Source organism: Papilio polytes, unplaced genomic scaffold (assembly GCF_000836215.1).
Source record: "Papilio polytes unplaced genomic scaffold, Ppol_1.0 DF821289.1, whole genome shotgun sequence".
NCBI lineage: Eukaryota > Metazoa > Arthropoda > Insecta > Lepidoptera > Papilionidae > Papilio > Papilio polytes.
Window position 1 is genome coordinate 1,066,463 of NW_013527915.1, and position 21,083 is coordinate 1,087,545.

Consider the following 21,083-nt stretch of genomic DNA (forward strand, 5'->3'; position numbering starts at 1 on the left):
TAATCTTATTAATGACTGAAGAATGTTTTATACTTGTCCAGTAGTTTTCAAGTGTAATAATTACTTACAAAAATGTAACCTCGTATATTTGTACAGTACTAGTAGATGTCTGGTACTTTCATAACTAAATGTCCGCTAACAAGTTTCGGGTTGGTATTTTAACAATAACATGTTTACATTTTTTTATTACAAAATAATATGTATTTTACGTAATTCATACCCAGCAAGATCGAAGATATGTTTAAATTAATTTCCTTACTCATAAAACTAATATAACGTGTTATTGTATTAAAATTTATACCTAAAAATAAATTTCTCTAATTATCTTCGATAATTTACAAGCCTCTTTTCGTTTTTCATGACCGCTACAAGTCGCTTTATCTGTTGCCAAAGTTGATTGACACCCCTTTTGAAATCAACCTGACGTAAATTGGCTTTAATTAAAACAAAATCAAAGATAGACAAGCTAACGAGGTAACTTTGTGAAGTTACTGATGGATTTTTTTTTCAAATTTGCGTTTTAATACAACGTTCAAAATGTAACTAAAAGAAATTTAGCTTATTTTTATTTAAGTTATAGAATTTTGTGGCAACACTTTTTACCAAATGCAGAAATTACTGATTCTTTTTAAATACTTATTTGTTATCCAGAATAAATTAATTACAAATTATTATTACAATTTTTTTCTATAACCGTGAATCCATAATTCTATAAAATTAGAGTCCTATAAGAAAACCGTTCCCAAAATCCTGATCTAAATTTCTGTTCCTTCCAATACTAAAGATAATACAATTTTTAGTAGATTTAATTCTAATTATGTATTTCCTTTGTTTCAGGCTTCGGCTTTGTCACATTTCAAAGTGAAGATATAGTGGACAAAGTGTGCGAGATCCATTTTCACGAAATTAACAACAAAATGGTAAGTCTACAATTTTATCTTTTAACATTTATAGCCGGAATAATGGTGAAGGTGAACTTGATCTCCAAATCTCTAGTTAGCCATCAATTAGAGACAAGATCAAAGTTGGCGGCTCTCCAACTGTTGCATGTTTAGATTTTTTACGCCGTGAAAGATTTAACATATACCTATGAATCTTTTTAGAGGTTAACCCAAGTTCAAATGCTTAACGACAATATTTTATAGTAAAGATAGTGAGTTAGCTTTCAATATATTGCAAGTTTTATATATATGTAAATTGTAGATTCACACTTACATACAACCTTACTATGAAATTAGAAATTTTAGGACTCGACTGAATTTATCGTTACCATCCTCGCGGCGTTTAATAGCACTAATAAAAGTAATTATAGTATAATTACTACAGCAATAAAATCAGAAATACAAAGTTAGTAATTAACTCTATTAGTAATAATGCAAGCGTTGTTCATTAAATTAAAACACGAAGCTATATTAATAACACTTTACTAAGTTACAATACACACTTTTCCTTTTTTTCCTTACACTTTGAAACGATATATTATACCAAGTAGATTTCTATTATATTAGCGTTTTTCTTAAAAAAACTCTATGCAAAAAGCGATCGGATAGGTGATGACTCTACTTTTTACTACCTTTTGTTTATGGCGGCTAATCATCGTAGCGTTTCATTAGAGAATAAACAATACCTCTACATTAAAAACCATATCTACTCAATCGTGTGATGTCTACTTTAATGTGGATTTTGAATATTCTAGTAACATGGGTGTATGGTAAGCTTCATTGTTGCCAGCTTCTCCCGCTGCCATTATCTTTTCGAGTCGTTGAAAAGAACGGGCTCCGAACCACCCTACGTTGTCGATGCATATTCGAGATTATTAATGCTCGTGTTTTTGTCTCGCCCCATTGTCTCGGTGCCGTAATGGCTGTACGAATCTCGCTGCATGTGTCGGGTGGAAGAAATCGCGGGGGTGATATTCGCCCTAAGTGGAGCAAACAACGAACAAAGACATCAAACAAATGGGTAGTGTTTTAGAGTAATTACAGTCCGCTTCCGTACGAAACGAGAGGTGTGCATAGCGTTCTCTACCCTCTTCGCTCACGACGCGTAATGTATCGCCGTACTTACTCTAAAAATCTGTCCTCCAACGTGGTATCTGACATGACAATTTTTCAATATGACATTTAAGCATCGGTTCACTAACTTTGCAAACACTTGATGTGATTCTAAAAAGGGGGTATAATAAACACACTTCCAACCCTATATTCACCATACCCAGGATTAGATCGATGTTTTCGGTCCTAAATAACAGCAGTTTAATTTTTTTCGGGATTGTCCCTCCGTTATGACCCTTTGTGTACAAGTTTACCGATTTCCATTACCCTAATATGTCCAGTAATGTCCATTACCCTTGAAATGTGTTAATTGTGAGATTTCCAAGGCTTCCTAGTTGCAAGTATATCATGAAACTGTATTTTAAAGTTACATTTACATACGCGATAAAGAACAAGCGTAGCGGTACAAGTTTCCTGCACAGTGGTTGCCCTCGTAAATTTAATATGTCATCTCCTATATTAAAATGGTCGTTAAGCTAATAGCTGCTCCGCCCCGTGTGAGAGTGATAGGGTGATGCCGTAGCACACTTTGAATAACAAAAAAACCTTAATTCCCGTTCATGAAAAAAGGAAGACGTGAAATGGCGGGAGCGGTTTAAGGCGTGAATGATTTATAACCTCAAACTTATAAGCCGGCATTGTGGGCTTTTGTTCTAAATTCCTTTTCAATTTAATTCTTTTAAGTGCTAGGTATTATAATAATGGTGTGGACAGGAATAACGAGTTTGAACTTTGCAATTATTGCGCTTATCAAAAGAAAATAATTTTAAAAATCAACTTTTTCTGTAACAAGTAACTTCGTTTTTCATTATTTTCTGGGGGTTTTACTTAGTTTAATTCATCTTTCTCTACTTTTTGCACACTGAAAATAACACATATAATGTTAAACAAATGTTAATCGTGTCAAGTGAGAAAAATTAACATTATTACACAGAAAGCTGTAACTACAAATTACCGTCACTCCATTATAACAGTCCTAATTGCTTCCGCTTACCATGAATTTTAACAGCAACACAGCAACGTCCCACAAAACGTGTTAAATATAGTGCAGTTTACGTCCTACCCCCGACATCAATTTCTATTTTCCGGATTTAAGCTGGCGGAAATTCAGCCAACACCTGCGACTTCACTTAACAAAATCACAGCTGCGTTAAGCAACCTGTGATAAAGTGCGTCTTGTACACGAAGAAAATATTTTCTCTACAAAGTAATATCCTCCGATTTTTATTATTTATTTTAACTTCATTAATCATTTAATACAAATATTTCAACTACCTTTGCATTTTATTTCACCACACTTATTTAAAAGTTCTCATCCAACGTAAAACTCACAAAAAATCAGTCTTAAACAAAATTTCACTGTAGAAACATTAAAAAAATCATTACCTATAAACACTTCAACGAAAGCATTTGGGTAACGTATATTTTTCTCTCCAATCGTACACGAGCCTAACAAATGGTTTCCGTTTAGGAAATAACACTAAAAGTAGGCACATTTGAAACTGGCGCTTAAATCTTGTGATCCTCAATCGCCGTATCTCCTCCCGACTTAAATAGCCGATGTACGGTCGCTAACGGAACCTTTTCTTTACTGCTGATCAGGATTGATCTTAAGATGTAAAAATATTGAATAGTAATGTCGTAAAGAGCGAGTTAGAACGGTAAAAACATTGCTTAATCGATTTGGCAAATACTTTTCAGCATAACACAAATCGTATCGTAATCGAATAGTAAATGCCTCCGCACACTACAGACTTTTTATTGGCCGACTATTTAGTCAGGCGCTTAATCAGTATGAACATTCTATTCATGTTCATACTGCGCACTACACTGATATGATTTGGGTTTACAGCAAGATCCGATCAAAACACTATAGGCAGGCAAGTCTCTAGTCTGCGGGCTCTTAATAATATTCAACGTGGCAAACTTATTGCCTCTGTCTTAAGGATTTTTTAGCAAACATTGGGTTTGTCAGTATTAGTTTTACAGTAGAAATTAAACAAAAGTGTAATATTCAAGCTTTATTTTTATTAGGTTATACATGAGACCTTGTAGGTATATAGAGGTTTATTGGTGAATCTTCAATCGTCTGATTTGGACGCGGCGCGGCGAGGCGACGGCAAACAATCAATCACCCGTTCCTTCGGAACTGTGATTACCATAAACTTGCCGTTTTACTAAGACCCGACCCGCTTCTTCTACGCACTATCGATTTGTCCGCGCCCATTCTAGCGCCTTCTATATATCAACCGCTTTTTGTGACTCCCCTTTCATTGAAACTTGCAATTGGCGACTTGTAAGAAAATTTCGACGAGATTTTCTCCGATCTTTTCTTTAAAGATTTTTTTTAGAGTTTCCTTAACTTTTTATTGAAAAGTAACTTTGAACCTTTTTATAGAGAATTCCTTTTCTTAAAGAAGTTGGTAGCAATCACGGTGGAAAATTTTGGTCGGTAATGAAAACTTTTTAAAATTCTCAAAATATTTAACCCTATAAATTAATATTTTTGGATAATCCTATTAATACAATAGATATTTGATGAAATTTAACGTTACGGATTAAAATGAATACAAACTTTTTACTATAAAAGTATTTTTGTTAAAATATCCGAACTACAAATAAAATTTCCATCAGTTTGCATAGGTCAATATTAATGGTACATTCTATACATATATAGATACAAGCTATTGCTTTCAGAACAAGCAACTAATTTCCTATGGAGTATACGATATAAATTTAATGGTTTTAAGGCATACAGACACGCAAGTCCCATGTGACGCAAACAACTTTAAGCGAACGCAAAGACGTAAATTATAGCTCAACAGGCCCTTCCTGCTGTTAACGATTCCTACTCGAACTTAAATTTGAAGCGTGAAAGAAAATTAATTAATCACACGAGGCGCAGCTGAACTCATGTAGACGCGAACCAACGCCTACACGACGTTACTCAGCTCGATAACTAATATGTTGGAAACTTTATCGTAAATCTATAATAAAAATTACTGTAATTTAGGTAGGATTTTGTATATTCGACTTTAGTAATTGAAACTGTAGTATTGTTTCGTAGTAAAGTAGTGACAATTTCTACGGCAGTAGTCACCAATAATGTCTATACATTAGGTTTTGTTCATTATCGTAGCGTAGCATCTTCGTTTTCATTACCGAGGAGTTAGGAGACGGTCTGCGATAAATAGCGACCCAGGAGGAGTCGAGGAACGGTCGCTAAATTTCTTGCATACAATTTGGTTTACATTAGAGGTGGTGAACTCGGTCTTCTCTCGAGAGTCGTAGGAAAGTCTCGTGCAGATTCATGCGCTGGGAGTTACGAGCGTAGTGCCCGAGCGCCCGAACGCCACAGACCTTAATCTAGTCGACGCTGCGACACGCCACCGCCGCTGGCGCCCGCCGCCCCTATTTAATTACCACTAATTGCCACAGCTTATACTAATTAATACGTACATCATAAACTTTCTCGAAAATCTTATTTATACTCAAATTGAATTTGTTTACTATTCTGAAAATTTTTGCATAATCATCGATGTCCAAATATGAGCATGCGAATATTTTTCTATCTCTGTTGGAAGTTTACCTGAATTTTCTTATATTAGTTATTGTGTGAAAGGTAGTATTAGTTAAGCAACGAGTCTACGATAATCGAGTCCACTTATAATTGCAAACGACACTTCTCTGTGACATCCAATACTTATCTGATTTTTCTAGGAACGCTAGTTAATCTATGATTTATTTGTGAATTATTTTTACATGAATTATATTACTCAACTAATATTACTTAGATGTATGAAATACTAAATACTAAAAAAAGAAGGCCATCTTGAATAATAAAAAACAGGTATTATTCCCGTCCAGTACAATTTACGTTTTTCAAAATCCAAACAGATATTGCTTGTTAAGATTTATGTTTGGCGTAGGTTCAAATCTGTCGTGTTGGAGACTAACAAGGTTGAAGATAAGCGTATATCAAATCTGGTTACAGTACTTAATATTTATCCAAACGTTTATTAAAGTTACTAAAGAAATACAGTGTAAATCACTGTCATGTCAGCCGTGATTGCGAATGAAATTTAAGTGTCTCGAAGCATTCGGTTAACGAAGGTGGGGGTCCAATGACTTGGATCGATACCCCACAAATAGCCGCGAGCGTCTGACGCGCCCCGCGTCACGACAACCTGGCTGCAACGACAATATTAAGGGACGCAGCGCCACCCTTAATATTTTATGCGTCACAAACATTACTACAAAACGTGCCAATGATGCATCATAAATGACACTTGAATATTTTACACGGGAGTTTTGTCACACTTTAATACGGAAAATTGTTAATCTGAAAAGATAAGGGAATTTTGAAATTGTTATTGAAGAGCAATTTGAAAAATTATATTATTCCTACAATCTTAATGGACGTTTTTTGTTAAATCATAAAATGTATTATCTGTTATAGCAGTCTTTAGTAATGGTCGTAAAAAAGAGCTTTATGTAAGTTAGGTACGGGTTTAATCTAAAAAAGTGGCGGCCGATATCCATGCGATTAAGTTTTCGCAAAATCATAAGCTGGCTAACCGTTCAAAACTAATATTGATCCAACTGCTCCACTATTCGTGTCTATATCGTACAGAGTTACATGGAGTTATAAAAGAGAATAATTACAATTTAACTACAATTATTATTATCAATCACATCTCATCTAGACATTTAAATCGGAGTACGTCAATGGGTTACCTAATAAATCTTTCATTCTAATCGTATTCCTTTGGTTTATTGTCTACAATACAAGTATGTAAAATCTCATGTAACTATTACACATGTACTATAAAAAAAACATAAAATGTTACATAGGAAAAAGAATATATTTAAAAACACACGAGCACTTTTAGCAAAACAATTTTAGTATTCACAGCAACATAAAGTTGCCGCATCTGCAGATTTATAACGCTTCAATTTAAATCGTTCGAAATACGTTCGCAATAAACGGCTGGGGGGCTATCTGCAGAGCATTGCAGGTAACGTTGCCGCTTATCGGCGACGGCGATGTACGACGAGTCGATCGCATATCTGATTTGAATTTTGCGCATTACAGCCCATCGCCTCTACCCCCACGGCGCCCTCTAAATAAACACTCCGCCACTTTAACATACTACGATAGAAATTTTACTGAAAATGTACACTTGTACTTTATTCTTATTCCTTCGAACGGTTACGAAAATATGGAGAAAGCTCCCAAAACCCGGGGTGCGGCTGAGTATTTCATTATCCGTGACCTGTTGAGCGCAAGATTTGTTTCTCGTCTCGTTTATGTAACCCTCTGTGCTTGGTTATCAAATTTTTATGAAGACGTGTACGCTGTTGTATTGATAATATTCTTTTTGTGTTCTTATTTATCGGTTTATTCTTAAAACATCAACACACTAATAATACTTTTTTCTAAGAATTTATTTATTTCTTCATAAATAACAAAAAACCATAAAGAAATAAATAAGGTAACAGTTATGCTTACCGTGAATTAAAAAAAACTTTTATTAATATTTCTTGGTAATTTTGTGCTACTGGGCAAAATTATATTGGTAGTAAATAAGCTTTGAACACTCTTACTTACTCTTCAGTTCCCACGTCCCAACTTCCATTTAACGGCAATGAGGGCAAGGCTTGCGACGCTGTGTCAATATCAAGCCGAGAGGTTCCCTGATAAACTTATCTCGCCCCTCTCCCAACCCTTTCCCTCGCCGTCTGCGTTTATCTCACGTACTACGTATGTCTGCCTCCCGCACAACAATCTTCTCGCACAATATTGCTCGTACCCACTTCTTGACTACTTTAAATAATGACAACAAAGTCGAAAACTTTATAGGATTGAGTTTTGAGACTCGTAATTCGTTGTTGACTTTTTTCTCTCATGAATTATTATCAAGAGGTTTGCTTTTCTGTTCTTTAGATAGAGTTTTTGCTAGATGTGATTTATATTCGTTTAAAATAGACCACAATATTTTATCCCCTTATGAACGTTGTCTATTTGGCACGTTGCCCGCCAGACCGCTACAAGAATATCAACGCAACAGATATTTATTCCGTAAGATAGAAACACAAATCCATATAAAATGTAGATTACTCTACACACAAAATTACTTATTTATTTTCGTATTCAGAATTTAGTTAGCCTAGGCGTCTTAACTGTGAGTATTAAGATGTTTTTGTCGTACGAAATGTGACACAAATTCTAGTCTAATATGAAAAGTTTTTGTGTTATAGAGTAATATTTCCAACTAGCTGTTCCCATGCGACTTCATCCGCATGAAATTTAAAAAAAAACATTTTATTGTTCACATTTGTCAAATTATCAATTGCAAATGTCAAAATGACATGACATAATGTCAAACCATGGCAACCTTAGTTCCTTGATGTTGGCAACAACTTATGGTCTCTTTCCCACATAAGGGTTTTTATCCAAAATATTTACACCTAAGTTTAACAGCGTGAAAATATATAGCCCAAAGCGTGACGTAAGTGTAGGGCTTATTATTAACAAAAGAGTTATTCGAAAAGATGCTGTGATTGCTGACATCTTAGGCAACAAAGAAATGTGTGTTTACGCTTTATTATTATAGTATAGATATGAATATCAGAGAGTTAAAATGGAATTGATATTATATAAAGCAATTTTTATTGAAATCCCAAATATGCTCTTAAAATCTCACAGCGTGCTTCATTCATAATATTGACATTCACATATGAATTTGTTTTAACTTAAAAGGTTTTCACTCAAAAAATGTTGAAGCGTAAATTTAATGACTCCCCGTTCAGATTCGTGTTAATTCACCGTCATTTGCGAATATTTGACGGAGGTGCTCACGCATTAAACGCGATGTTTTTCGCCAAAACAAATAATTTTTTTTCGAACTTCGAAATCATTCACATTTTTTTTAAACCACGGTACTACAAGTTAATTATAAACCAGCATTTGATTCGGTTCAATTAATGACGGCCGAATACTGAAACGGATAAAAAAAATCGTGTCCTAGACATTGCTTACAATCTGACAGATGTCTAAAATTAGTTGCTTTTATCATTTAAGACGTATTTACGTACTAGCTTTTGCCTGCAACTCCGTCCGCGTGAAATTAAAAAAAAAAAGTGTGCAGTCTATGTGTTCTTTCAGACTATTCTCTACATCCATTCCAAATTTCAACGAGATTCATTCAGCCGTTTAGGTTACAAACACTAACAAACATCCATCCATCCATCCATCTAAACTTTCGCATTCATAATATTAGTAAAATAAGATTTAAATTTCGATTTAATAAAAGGCAGGTTGACTACAAAATAGAACGGTAAAACATTTGAACACCCGTCTTTTCTAATTTACTTTATTATTATAACTTACACGACATAAAGTTATACCGTAGATAATATTGAGCCTAAAACTTTCACGGCATACTTTACTTCAGGGGTATACAGTTTGATTTGAACGGATCGATACGCCTCGGGGCAGCCACCGCCTAGTGGGGCTAAATACAATTTACCTTTGTTATTTTTCGTGTCATTAAACTGCGTCGCGATTTCGAACGCCCGATCGGGATTGCGAACTCTGATGCGAATTGTTTGTGAACCTTTGTTTCCACTTCGCTCGCCGGCGACGCGACATCAATTAACATCGGCTCCCCGACTGAATTTTTTTCATGGCCAACCGTATTATAGTAGGTACTGTAAATGCGAAATTATCCTCGCTTTTCTAATACAATTCCTCGGGCTTTGACAAATTTTGTCCTTTATTATTTCGTTTTTCTTTTGTTTTTTTCATCAGAAATTCTCAAGTTTTCATTTTCTAATAGATAATCTACGTAATTCATTTAAATATAGATTATTTGTATAATCTGTAATACCGATGCTTTAACTATAAATCTAAAGCCTATATCCAATGACAATGGGCTGGTAAAGGGTGATGGTTATGATGAACCATAATTCTCCGATTCTGGTTATAAGAAATTTCCAGTAATATACGCATATATACTGTATATGCTATTTACTAAAGTTAAAACATTCCGTGAGTTTTGTTGAATACGTCTATTTTTACTATAGTAAGACATCGGGGAGACAACGCAACCTGGCTTCACACTCACTTCCTCGCGTTAATGCAGAAGTACATAGTTCCACGTCGGGCCAGAAAGTTGAGCAAAGTGCACAAAGTTGTGCAAAGTGCACAAAGTACGCGAACACCGCAGCAAAGCCTTCATTTGTCGGGCCGTGACATTCGCGTGACAAATGTGGACGCCGCTCTATGTACTCCGCTCGTATCTACGCTCGATGGAACTCCGACAATTGTGCATAGAAATATGAATGTACACGCTTCACATTTTATGATGAATTCTTAGAAGATATTCCCACATTTAATGCTGATTCGAAGTTTATGCGGTGATATGCTATAACAACAATGACGTCATACTCAGCTATTATGCAATCAATAATTTATCAATATTCATTTGTTAATTGTTTCTTTGAAATGAGTGTAATTACTTTTTGTATCACATTTCAAACTGATAACATCCTTCGTATTTTAACAGCAAGTTCAAAAAGGAAGTTAACAAATTGATCCCTTCGGCTGTCTCAAACATAATTTAGGGCGTTGTAAAATATCTACTTTTCTCTAACGATTCTACTCGGCTGCGAAAATTCTATTGCTAGAGGCTTGGGTTAGCGAAGATTGGGTAATTTATACTTGCCTCCTGCCCTCCGCCCTGTGGGGGGATGGAGGTACACGCACTGGAAAGAGCCAAGATGTTCGGTACAGTCTCCAAATGAATCAATTAAACGACGGCTTAATTTTTACTTTCTGCTTAAATGTAAAAAAATACTAACAGATTTTGGTAACACTAATTTTCGAAAATATACGTAAAAGCGTTAATTTCCATTGCCATTTATGAACGTTTTGTTTCAGGTGGAGTGCAAAAAGGCTCAGCCGAAAGAAGTGATGCTTCCAGCAAATCTGGCAAAGACGAGAGCCGCCGGTCGCGGCGCGTACGGTGAGTTACTAGGTAGCGCCCTAGCGGCGGGCGGCGGTGTCGGCGTGCGCTACGCCCCCTACCCGGTACACGCGCCACAGCTGCTGGTGAGCGGCGCGGGCGTGGGCGTGGGCGCGGGCGCGCACGTGGCGCACGCGGCCTACCGCCGCGCCCTGGCTGCGCTGCGCCCCGCGCCCCGCCCGTCCAGACCTACGCTCGCGCCCCTCACTATTCCCCCTCTCGCCTATTCCGTCTCCGACCTCCTCGGCGCCCACGCACTAGACATCCCCACTTTGTACTCCCCTCTTACTCATGCCACCCTCCCTACTCCTCTTCCTCTCTGATCCGCGATTCTTTTCCAGCAACATCCTCCGCACCCGTTCTAACTTTCTTCCCCCACTATCTTTTGTTGGCTTTCAAGTCAGATTTTTCTTTTTCAAAATATCCAATCCACTCTGTTATCTTACATTCCTCTTCATCCAAGCAAACGATCAGGTTTAAAAAGTATCATAAGGAAACCGATAATATCCGAAGTGTCTTATTTTTAGTAAATATCATAGTAAGAGAGATAGTTAGCGGATTACAAAATGTGTATCGATTTAAACTAGAAAGGTCATAGAACGAGTTTTTACATCTCAAAGTTTATACGAAACAACATTTTATAAAATAGTAGAATGGAATTCTGGAACAATTTTGTGTAGGGTGAATAGATACTTATGCGATATTTTCTACCAGGTTTCTAGGCGCTTACTTTCATTTGATTTACAATAGATAGCATTCATAGAAACGAGCCTGGTATTTTTCTGGTTTTTAATGTAGCTAAGTTATGAAATATTAATTAAGAGCCACCGGTTCTGCTGATTCTTGCCAATATTTCTACATTTCCATCCATGATATATGACTATACCGTTTAGTATTGTTGGAGACTAGCACTTTATTGTTTGAGGATGATATTGAGCATAACTTGATAACTATTTTTATTCAATTTACATATTCTTTTATATTCTTTAGCTTTAATTATGAATAGCTTTTCAAGTTGATGTCGGCTTTTCAAAAATGTTATCAATGGAAGAAAAGAGGTACTTATAACTCGTGGATGTTACTTCTGGGTTTTGTGAGATAATTAGTTTTTCTTTAATTTTTTTATTTACCGAATCTAGCGTCGGTTTTTAATACTTTAAACCAATTTTATGTATGTATTTACTTAATTTAGGATTTCTAGATGATACCTTATGATTCTTTATTCTTTAAATATTTATTTATTTTGTGTTTAATGCTAAATGTAATTAAAATACTTTGTTGACATTAGAATGGATTTTATGACATTTGATAAATGTTACTGTTACTAAACAGTGTAAAATTCATGAAATTAAATTTGTAAAATAAGGTTTTTGTAGTTTCTCGTTAACTAATAGAATTAATTGTATTAACTTATTAAATAGGTAATTTTTAGTAGAATTTAGATTAATAAATATCATTTCTGGAATATTTAAAAACGTCTGTTTGTTTAACATGTTTAGATTTAGACTAACAATGTGTAGACTAGATTAACGTGTTAAGTAAAATAATATTGTCATTTTGGTGATAGAAAACACTAACATACCCCATTGCATACCACTTAGATATATTTAAAGTAGTGGATTTATAGAAAGTTTGAATATTACAATCTATATATAAGTATATTATTGTATTTTAAAATAAATGTTTTTGCTGTTTAAATATTTCGCCAAGCAAAATAGTGTCTCACGGGACACTTCTTGAAAATGTCATAAATATTTATAAGGTGTAAGGATCGATCAATTTATGTAAATGTTTTTACATTTCTAGATTTCATGTGGTCATTGGGTGCTCTTCCTGACGGTAAGTTTAATTTTAACTTTTTACCAGCCACCACCATTTTATGCTCCCATTTCTAACATTTCCACAACGATTTCGAAACACTTTTGAAACATATAACTTGATATAATTAGATCTATTTTGACTACGAAAACGGATCACGTCATTGACTAATTAATTTGACAATCTACTTCAAAGTATTTGCGGGCGCTGAGTCAGTTTAATTAATGGATTACTGAACGTTGTACAATACAATACGTAGTCGTACGTCCATCTACCGTATGATGGATCGCGGAGCCTGACAGATACACTATTTTGATTGGCAATAATGTGATAAACGATACGATGTGGTCATTATATCAGTCTCCGTCGACGATCTACCCCATCATTCATTTCACATTTTTACAATGCACTTTCATTAAATTTACATGCAATGTCCATACTGCGTAATATCTCGAACTGGCCTTTCAGTATTAGAAGTGTTACTAGAAATAAATGCTAGAATAGATGTTAATTGTTTGTTGTTGTTAATAGCTTTTTAACGTATTTTAAATACATCTTTTCTTTTCATTTTGTATTTGTTTGTATACATTTCATAGTTTACATTCACTTTTTACGATGTTTAGAGCGTCGACTGGACTCGGTCCAAAGTGACGTAGTACTAAACTTGTATGATCCAATGAACGTGACGTGTACTCCATGCAATTGTTCCATTTTGGAATTGGGTCATCGGGACACGTGTTTCATGCCAAAGTTTATATCGATCAAAAGTAACAATCGGCGTTTTAGTAATTACGACATTCGAATAAAACGACGTCATAGGAAAGCATGCAATCTGATAATTAACCCTGCTTTTCAATGCTTCAGTGTTGTTTTTGCTAATACTGACGTGTTATTGTTTGTTCGACAGGTTTCCCCGCAGCGTACGCCGCCTACGCGGCCGGCCGTAGCTACTCGGGCTATCCTAGCTTCGGGCTGCCATACCCAGCAGGTAATCCCCTCGCGAGCTTGCACCACCAACTGTCCGGAAACCACTACCACCACCTGGCGACACTGCTGCCATACCACCCACTCGAGCTCAGTGGGGTTTACAATGTACACGCCATGCATCTGTGAACTCGCGCTGGCGACAATGCATTCCACTAACCGCTAACCGCTGACCGCTGACTATACGCAACCGGCACTGATTCGCTTATCGACTTACTCTCCGATCGTTTTAAACTAAAATTCTCATTCGCTTCACTAATCTATAACAATAGTGACTATGTCCTCACTTCCTAACTCGTGCCAAGGCAGGCAAAAGTTCGTGTGAACTCTCCTAACAACTTTACTAACAAGTTAACACCTCTAACAATGACTGAGCCATCTAGATAAATCTGCCATGCTGTCAATTACAAAACGTCCAAGTTTTGAGAAACGCTATTCGTTGTTTATCTTCTGAATTTATATAATTTTGTCGACACGATCCGGCCAAGCGAGCGCCCGGCTCTATGTTTACTGACAATTCGCTTTAACGATTCTCAAATGCTAGGCGTCAAGTAAATACTTGTGAGCAAATATCGCGTTCGTCTTTCCGCCCTCCGCGGCCCCGTGCCTCCCGCTACCGTGCTATAGTATCGCGATATCGCCCACTCCTCATTAACAGTGAAAGCTTTTAAGAGAGATTTAAACAGATTCAAATAAAAGTACTGAAAAAGTGACGTCCTTTTTGTGGTGGCTTCAATGTAAATCTCGGGAAGGACGAAAAAGAATTTCCACTAATTAAACGTAGGCAACGGAGGCTTTCACTCGATCCTGTGGAATTAGACATGAAGGTTATTCCTTTTTTGTTACTGTTTTTTTCTGTTGGAGTTAGTTTATTGTTTTATCTAATGAAAACTAACGAAAAATATCTGCGGTTCGATTGAGCGCGTCTGTTGGCTTACGAATTGAGGAGGGCTGCGGGGTCGAGGTACAGCTGCACAAACAGCTTTCTCGTATTTGTTCACACAATACGCTTGAATCGTCTTAGATGTACCATAATTGGGGCAATAAGGCTTCTATCTTTTTAATATTAAGTAAATAGCATATTGTTAAGCTAACATGTTTATGTTCTTATTCCTTATATCAGCAAAATTCGGTGTTCGGTACCCGTTAGTATTGATCGAAATAATTTTCTAAAAACAGACTATAACACAATTTCGGTGTTATATTAATTTCTCCGTGTAGTAATCACTTTCAAGGCCGTATTTACAACACGCGAATTTATTATAATATCTCGATTAAATTGCGAATACAACACTGGGAAATATTTAAATAACAAATGTAGCAGAGACAATAAAATCTCTTTATTAATTAAAGAAGTTTATGTCCGCAAACAGACCTTTCATTTACAAATAGCGTTTAATATTTAAAGCGTAAATAGGTTTTTTTTTTTAGTATTTATTAACAACATTTAAATCTGAATACTCTGATAGCCAATTGATACAATTGTAAAAATGTTTTACTACGTTATAAATGAAAAATAATTACCGTCTATGAAGAGATAGGTAAATTGTTTTTTTTTTTTAGTTTCTTCTTTTCTATATGTTATTGAAATTTATTCTAAATTAAGTAATTTAAAATCAATCTGACGCTCTATTCGTATTTAATTTAAATTTGCATCGAATTGAAAAGTCAACTGCTTTTGTATTCATCGAAGTAGCAGATGCACACAAAATGCTTTTTAAAATGAAGACGAAGTTGTAAAAATTCTATCGTTTTGATTTAAATATTCATTTGATATTGTTATTTTATAAATATTGTTGCATTTAGTATTATTTATCGAAGGCAGAAGTGCGTAAAATATTCAGGAATGTACAACTCTTCCAGTAAAAAACGTAATAAAAACGTCATTATAACTTAGTATGTAATGTTTAGATCAGGATATACTTAGATCTCTTTTAATAGAAATGTTAGCGGTAGAATTAGGTTTTGAATCTTTCCAATCGATTAAAGTAGTTTTAATATTAATAATAGCGGTTTTTAAATAATAACATGCATACAAGTTTAATATAGAGCATGCATAGAGATTAGAGTTTGGATTTTCATAGATAAAGATAACTGGACACAACATTTCAATACTTTAAAAGATTTATTAGTTAGATTTCTTGTAGTTATAAAAATATTGAATAGTTCGTCAATGAAGTATGCGAATGGCCAAACATTGAAACGACATTTAAATATGTAATGACCTTTTAAACTATAAAATCTCTTTAAATCTCGTGAGGAGCATTTACGAAGCGAATTGTTTAAGTTTCGTTTCAGAATTTGCCCTTAAGGTTGTACTGTTAACATACTTATTAGTTTTAATACATTTCTGATTTTATTATAAACAACAATATTTTAATGCAGAGTTCAATAGAACTGTTTTATATTTGATTTTGTTTCGACATAACAGAATGTAATCAATTATTTTAGTGTCGCATTGTGTCCGGTAAACTTATAGCTAATTAGGATAAATTACTAGGTAAGAGTAGCAGACTATTTAAAACTAGTTTCTCTAATTACTAAGTTTAGAGGATGAGTAGGAATTTCAAACGTCATAGTTGTTTATTTGCGTAGCAGTACAACTAGTTACTAGATTAGACTTTTATTTGTTCGTTTATCTTAAAAAAATACTAAAAAACGAGCTTCAAATGTGTTATTTTAATACCTATTTGAATATTTGCTATAATTAAAAAATGTATACTTCAGTAATATTTTACGTTTTAAAGTTATTTCTCTATATTTTAAATATTTACACTGCTTAAACGATGAATTTATTGTTATTAATATTTATCGTTATTGTTATTAATTATTTTTGGATACGAATGTTTTATGCTACCTTTTTCGTGTTAAATTTATTGTAACGCGTTTGATATCGGCGCAGTAAGAGCGAGGTGAAGCCTCTTTGACGATAACGCTAGCTCCTAACTAGCCTCGCAATATCTTCGTCAAAATTAAGGATACTGTATCAAAATTATTACGAACTAAGTTAAAGGAATTTCAATCATTGAATCGCTAATTATGCGACCGTCCTAATCGCCATCCTCTAAACTAGTCATACGATATAAGCTTGAATAATTTAAGTATTACTCGTATCTTTAAAGAAATGTGTGGCTGCGATTACATTAAAGTAAGGTTTATAATACTTCACTTGTATTAAGAATTTACCGTCGAAAAAGATTTCCGTGGGCGAGTTTTTCTTTTTAACGAATATATCCTTTTACGCATTTATAGTTTACCCTGTTATTTGTTCCATTGCGTGCTTCAAGATACTAATATGAAGTAAATTATCCGAGTAAGTAACGCCGCATTTTGAAGTTACATTATTATCGAATCAATATGTAAAATAACAAGTTGTAACCCCCTTGTTCCCTGCATCGTGCTTGTGCGTGTTACAAATAGGGTTTTATTAGCACAAAAATATAGACGCCTAACAATCTGTGCGTGCACGCAATATTACCAGCTATAAGAAAATAGTGATCATATGAGTTTTAATTCAAACTTTCTCCATAAATATTTGATAGAGTGGCGTAGTGAAAACCCCTATTAAATTAGTACTGTTATATAATTTAAATTAAATTACTTTTAATAGTTGCAGAATAGTTGATAGGGTATTATTTTAGTATATTCTTTGTTTTTATTTAAAATCATCCGCGCCGTCTGTGGAGCTTGCCACGGTTCCGCTGCCGGCTTTGTAGCTTTCTTTTTATTTTGTTGCCGCAGGTGTAGTGGGAGTAATACCACCGGAAAGTCGACTCTCAGTCGGTGCGGAGTTCGTAAACCCTGGCGCACTCGGACAGGCCTCGTAGGCCCCAAGCCCGAGCCCCAAAGGACCCGCACCGCGCCCGCTGCTCACCGCACACCAATAAAACATTCTATCACTCGAAACACCTCTAAACGGCTCCGGAATAATAGGAATTCTAAATAAATCTTTGTGTCATTAAATACCTCTTTGCTATCGCTCCCCATTCTCTAATGTAGGCTATGGAATGCAATGTCGCAAGGGTAAAGTCTTTTCAAAGAATCTTAAGCCCGATTTCGCAGATGCGTGTGCTCACTGAATCGCCCGACTAGGTTCGCCCTTGTAGCACGGTCTAAGCGATTTCATTGTTTCAGTATTTACCTAATTAAAATAAATGCGGTATCCCTCAGGAAGTAATTCCAATCAATTGTCAATATAACTTATTAGGTATTTATCAAGCATTTCGCACAAGTCTTTTAATAGTGTTTTGTAACCCTTATGTCAACTTTTTATTGTATTTAATCTATTGTATTTTTAAGTCTAGTATTGTTCAAATTGCTGTTTCGACATATCGTCTTAAATACATTAATTATAAGATTTATGATATTGTGAAGCCGCTATATTTTAAAATAAAGAAAGCCGTTATGTAAGCAAAACGTTTTATCGTTATTCACTGACTGATCACTTCCAAGTTAAGGTCGTCCGCGGCCACTTAACGTTGGTTCGCAAAATATAAACGACTAAATACAACTAGAAGAGATAGTGTGTTAGAATGGAGTCGGCTAGGATAAGGTTGATTTCTCACGTTTATCATACAGAAATTATGAACTAGCGCTGGCATATTCGATACAATTATATTTAACTTTCTTTTTTATTTCTCTGACTCATCCAACGCGGCATAGCAGGCTGGTGTGCGCGTCGTGTGACACAGCAAGCCGGTAAGCACAGTGCGGGGTAGTCTATTCGTTCCGGGGTCGACATTATAGTTATTTGCGGCAAAACAGTCAAGTTTTACGTATGTCGTGTGGCCTAGCCCGCAGAGGCTCGGCACGTGCGACCGCGTAGCCCGCCACTCGCCGCGCCGCCGCATCTCAGACATTCCTCACATTCAACACGCTCGCCCTCAGAATGCATCCCGCGAACCAAACACATCCACATGACTGCTTTGCATAAATCTAACTTAACCCTAACACTCGGTTTAGTTTTGGTTTACAAACCATACCTACTATGAACAATATTTTAACAATGTTATACAACGCGTTTAATTAAACAGAAAATTGGTACATTTCGTAAAAGAATAAGAAAATAAAACAAGAACAAATTAACGCTCGAGAAGGAAAATTCTTTAAGGGTCACACGGCCGTCGGTTTGAATCCAAATAATTAGGTGTCGAGGCAGCGAGTGGCCGCGTGTCGACTTCAGTGCCAACTCCATTTGTAATTTAAGATATTTGACCGTTAATTGTGTTTGTAATTGTTACGTTTAGAGCTTGTTTCCTTAGGTCGGAGCGCTGTACGACTTTACACCGCGCTACTCGACGATTCCTTAGTACCTTGTAAATACTAGAACATAGATGTACCATAGAATTCGATAAACATGTATTCTTGATTTAGAATTTAGGGTGCTGTGTTTGGATGGGTCAGAACTTTTTTATTTATCTTAGATAGATTATGCATTATGAATGTATTTAGATTTTCTATATACAATGCGCTAGTCTAGCGAACTCCATTGCCCATAAAATTTTATGTAGAAATTTACCGTCAGAATATCGGTACGGAGAACCATATAATCAGTCCTATTAGCATACTAATCTCTTCTAGATTGTGTCTATTTAAGCACCGATCCTTGGCAAACAAACCAGTATCTCAGGTAGTCAGTCTTCTCTCCCCGTTGTATACTTAAATATTATCTGCAATAAATTTTATATACAAAGCTCATCATATCATGTTCGCTTCGGGGACAAAGGACTGAACTAGATATAAAACTAGTGCATTTTAGTCACAACTCGATCGCAAAAGTGTTGCCATGAATGCAAGAAGTAACAGCAGTTCGGTGAAAGAAGTTTGACGTCCACAGCATCAATAGGGCGAGTAACGTTTATTTTTTAAAAAATCTATAATTTAATCCGCTCTGTGGCAATTTGAAGAATTAGAATAGAGTAGGCAATATTCGAGGCCTCTAAGGTTGTAAAAATTTTCCGTAAAAATTGAAGTGTGGTAGTAATATAGTACGGTGAAAAAAGAGAATTATTTTAGAAGAAAATAGTCGAATTTCAATAGACACTAGATTAGACAAAATTTAGAATGTGGAAAAGAAAATACGTAACGCAATTTGTAGTCTTAATCTGGCCATAAATATTATAACTAGCGGATTTTATAAATAGAATAGAAATAGTAATTTGAACTTGTGCAGGAACTTTTTAAATGTAATTAGATTTGCTTCGAAATTTTAAAGAGCGGCTTCGAAAAACAATTTTGTAGGAAATAGTCTTTAAAATAAAATTTACCGACAAAAAGCTTTCTTAATGAGAACAATTTTAGTAGGTAGATGTAAGCGATTAGAGTTTTGGTATAAAAATTGTGATGGGTGGTGCAATCTCGTTTATTAGATGTATTTAAGTAAAACATTAGTTTTAAGGAGGTTTCTAGAATAGAATTATAAGTAATAAATTGTAATGCCTTAGGCAAAGTGATCACATGGAATTTATATGTAACGTTTTCAGTATAATTAGAAAGATTTTTTTAGCCAAAACCAATTTTTAAATAGAATAGCATAAATACATTTATAGTAGTTTATGTAGATTTAAATGGAGTTTACAGACAATATGAGAGTTTTGAAATACTTGTAGATTTTTTTGATAAATTCGAAATTTAGTCATTTGTAGATACGATTTGATATATGATCAATTGTGTTTAATTGAAATGTGTTTATAAATTTTCATTACGCTTCTTATATGTGCTTTAAGTGTTTTCTATAATATCTTCGTCCATGATTGAACCATTCGTACGATAGGGTTGCGCAAAGATTTCAAAGTAAAAATGAGAAGAAAACAAAAAGGTATTTAAACCTCATGAGAATTGGGAAGGGAACGCGTACGACTTGAATTATAATATAGCGGGCAGCGTGGCGCGGACGTGGGCCCGGCAAGCAGTAGAGGAATTAGATTGATTTGCAATTGAGATAACACCCGACGGATAAACGATCCGCCCCAAAAGTATATCATCTTCAAAGCGTGTTATTGATGGCACCTATTAAATATACGTTCAGCGGTGCGCGCCCGAGACTCACGGCCGCTCAAATAAAACATTTCAATCCGCCAAGTGGGAAATGAAGTATTGGGATCTCGTATGTGAAGGATGTGACTACTCAACTTTTTCTTTTTCGACGTAAAAGAATTTCCCGCACAAAACTTTATTTGACGTCATTTCTTATCACTCA

General features: G+C 35.2%; 1 protein-coding gene across 3 annotated transcripts in view; it reads left to right on the top strand.

Moving 5' to 3' along the window:
• The window catches only part of LOC106109455 (RNA-binding protein Musashi homolog Rbp6), a 228,009-nt gene that overhangs the window by 198,817 nt on the left and 8,109 nt on the right, over nucleotides 1-21,083 (top strand). For 2 of the 3 annotated variants that reach the window (XM_013290962.1, XM_013290963.1), the window contains 4 exons: nucleotides 838-920; nucleotides 10,999-11,083; nucleotides 12,890-12,922; nucleotides 13,809-13,889. In XM_013290962.1, the coding sequence (XP_013146416.1) occupies nucleotides 838-920; nucleotides 10,999-11,083; nucleotides 12,890-12,922; nucleotides 13,809-13,889 (282 nt within the window). Of the gene's footprint in view, nucleotides 1-837; nucleotides 921-10,998; nucleotides 11,084-12,889; nucleotides 12,923-13,808; nucleotides 13,890-17,626; nucleotides 18,208-21,083 lie in introns of those variants that run through there. The other variant, XM_013290965.1, reaches the window with a different exon arrangement.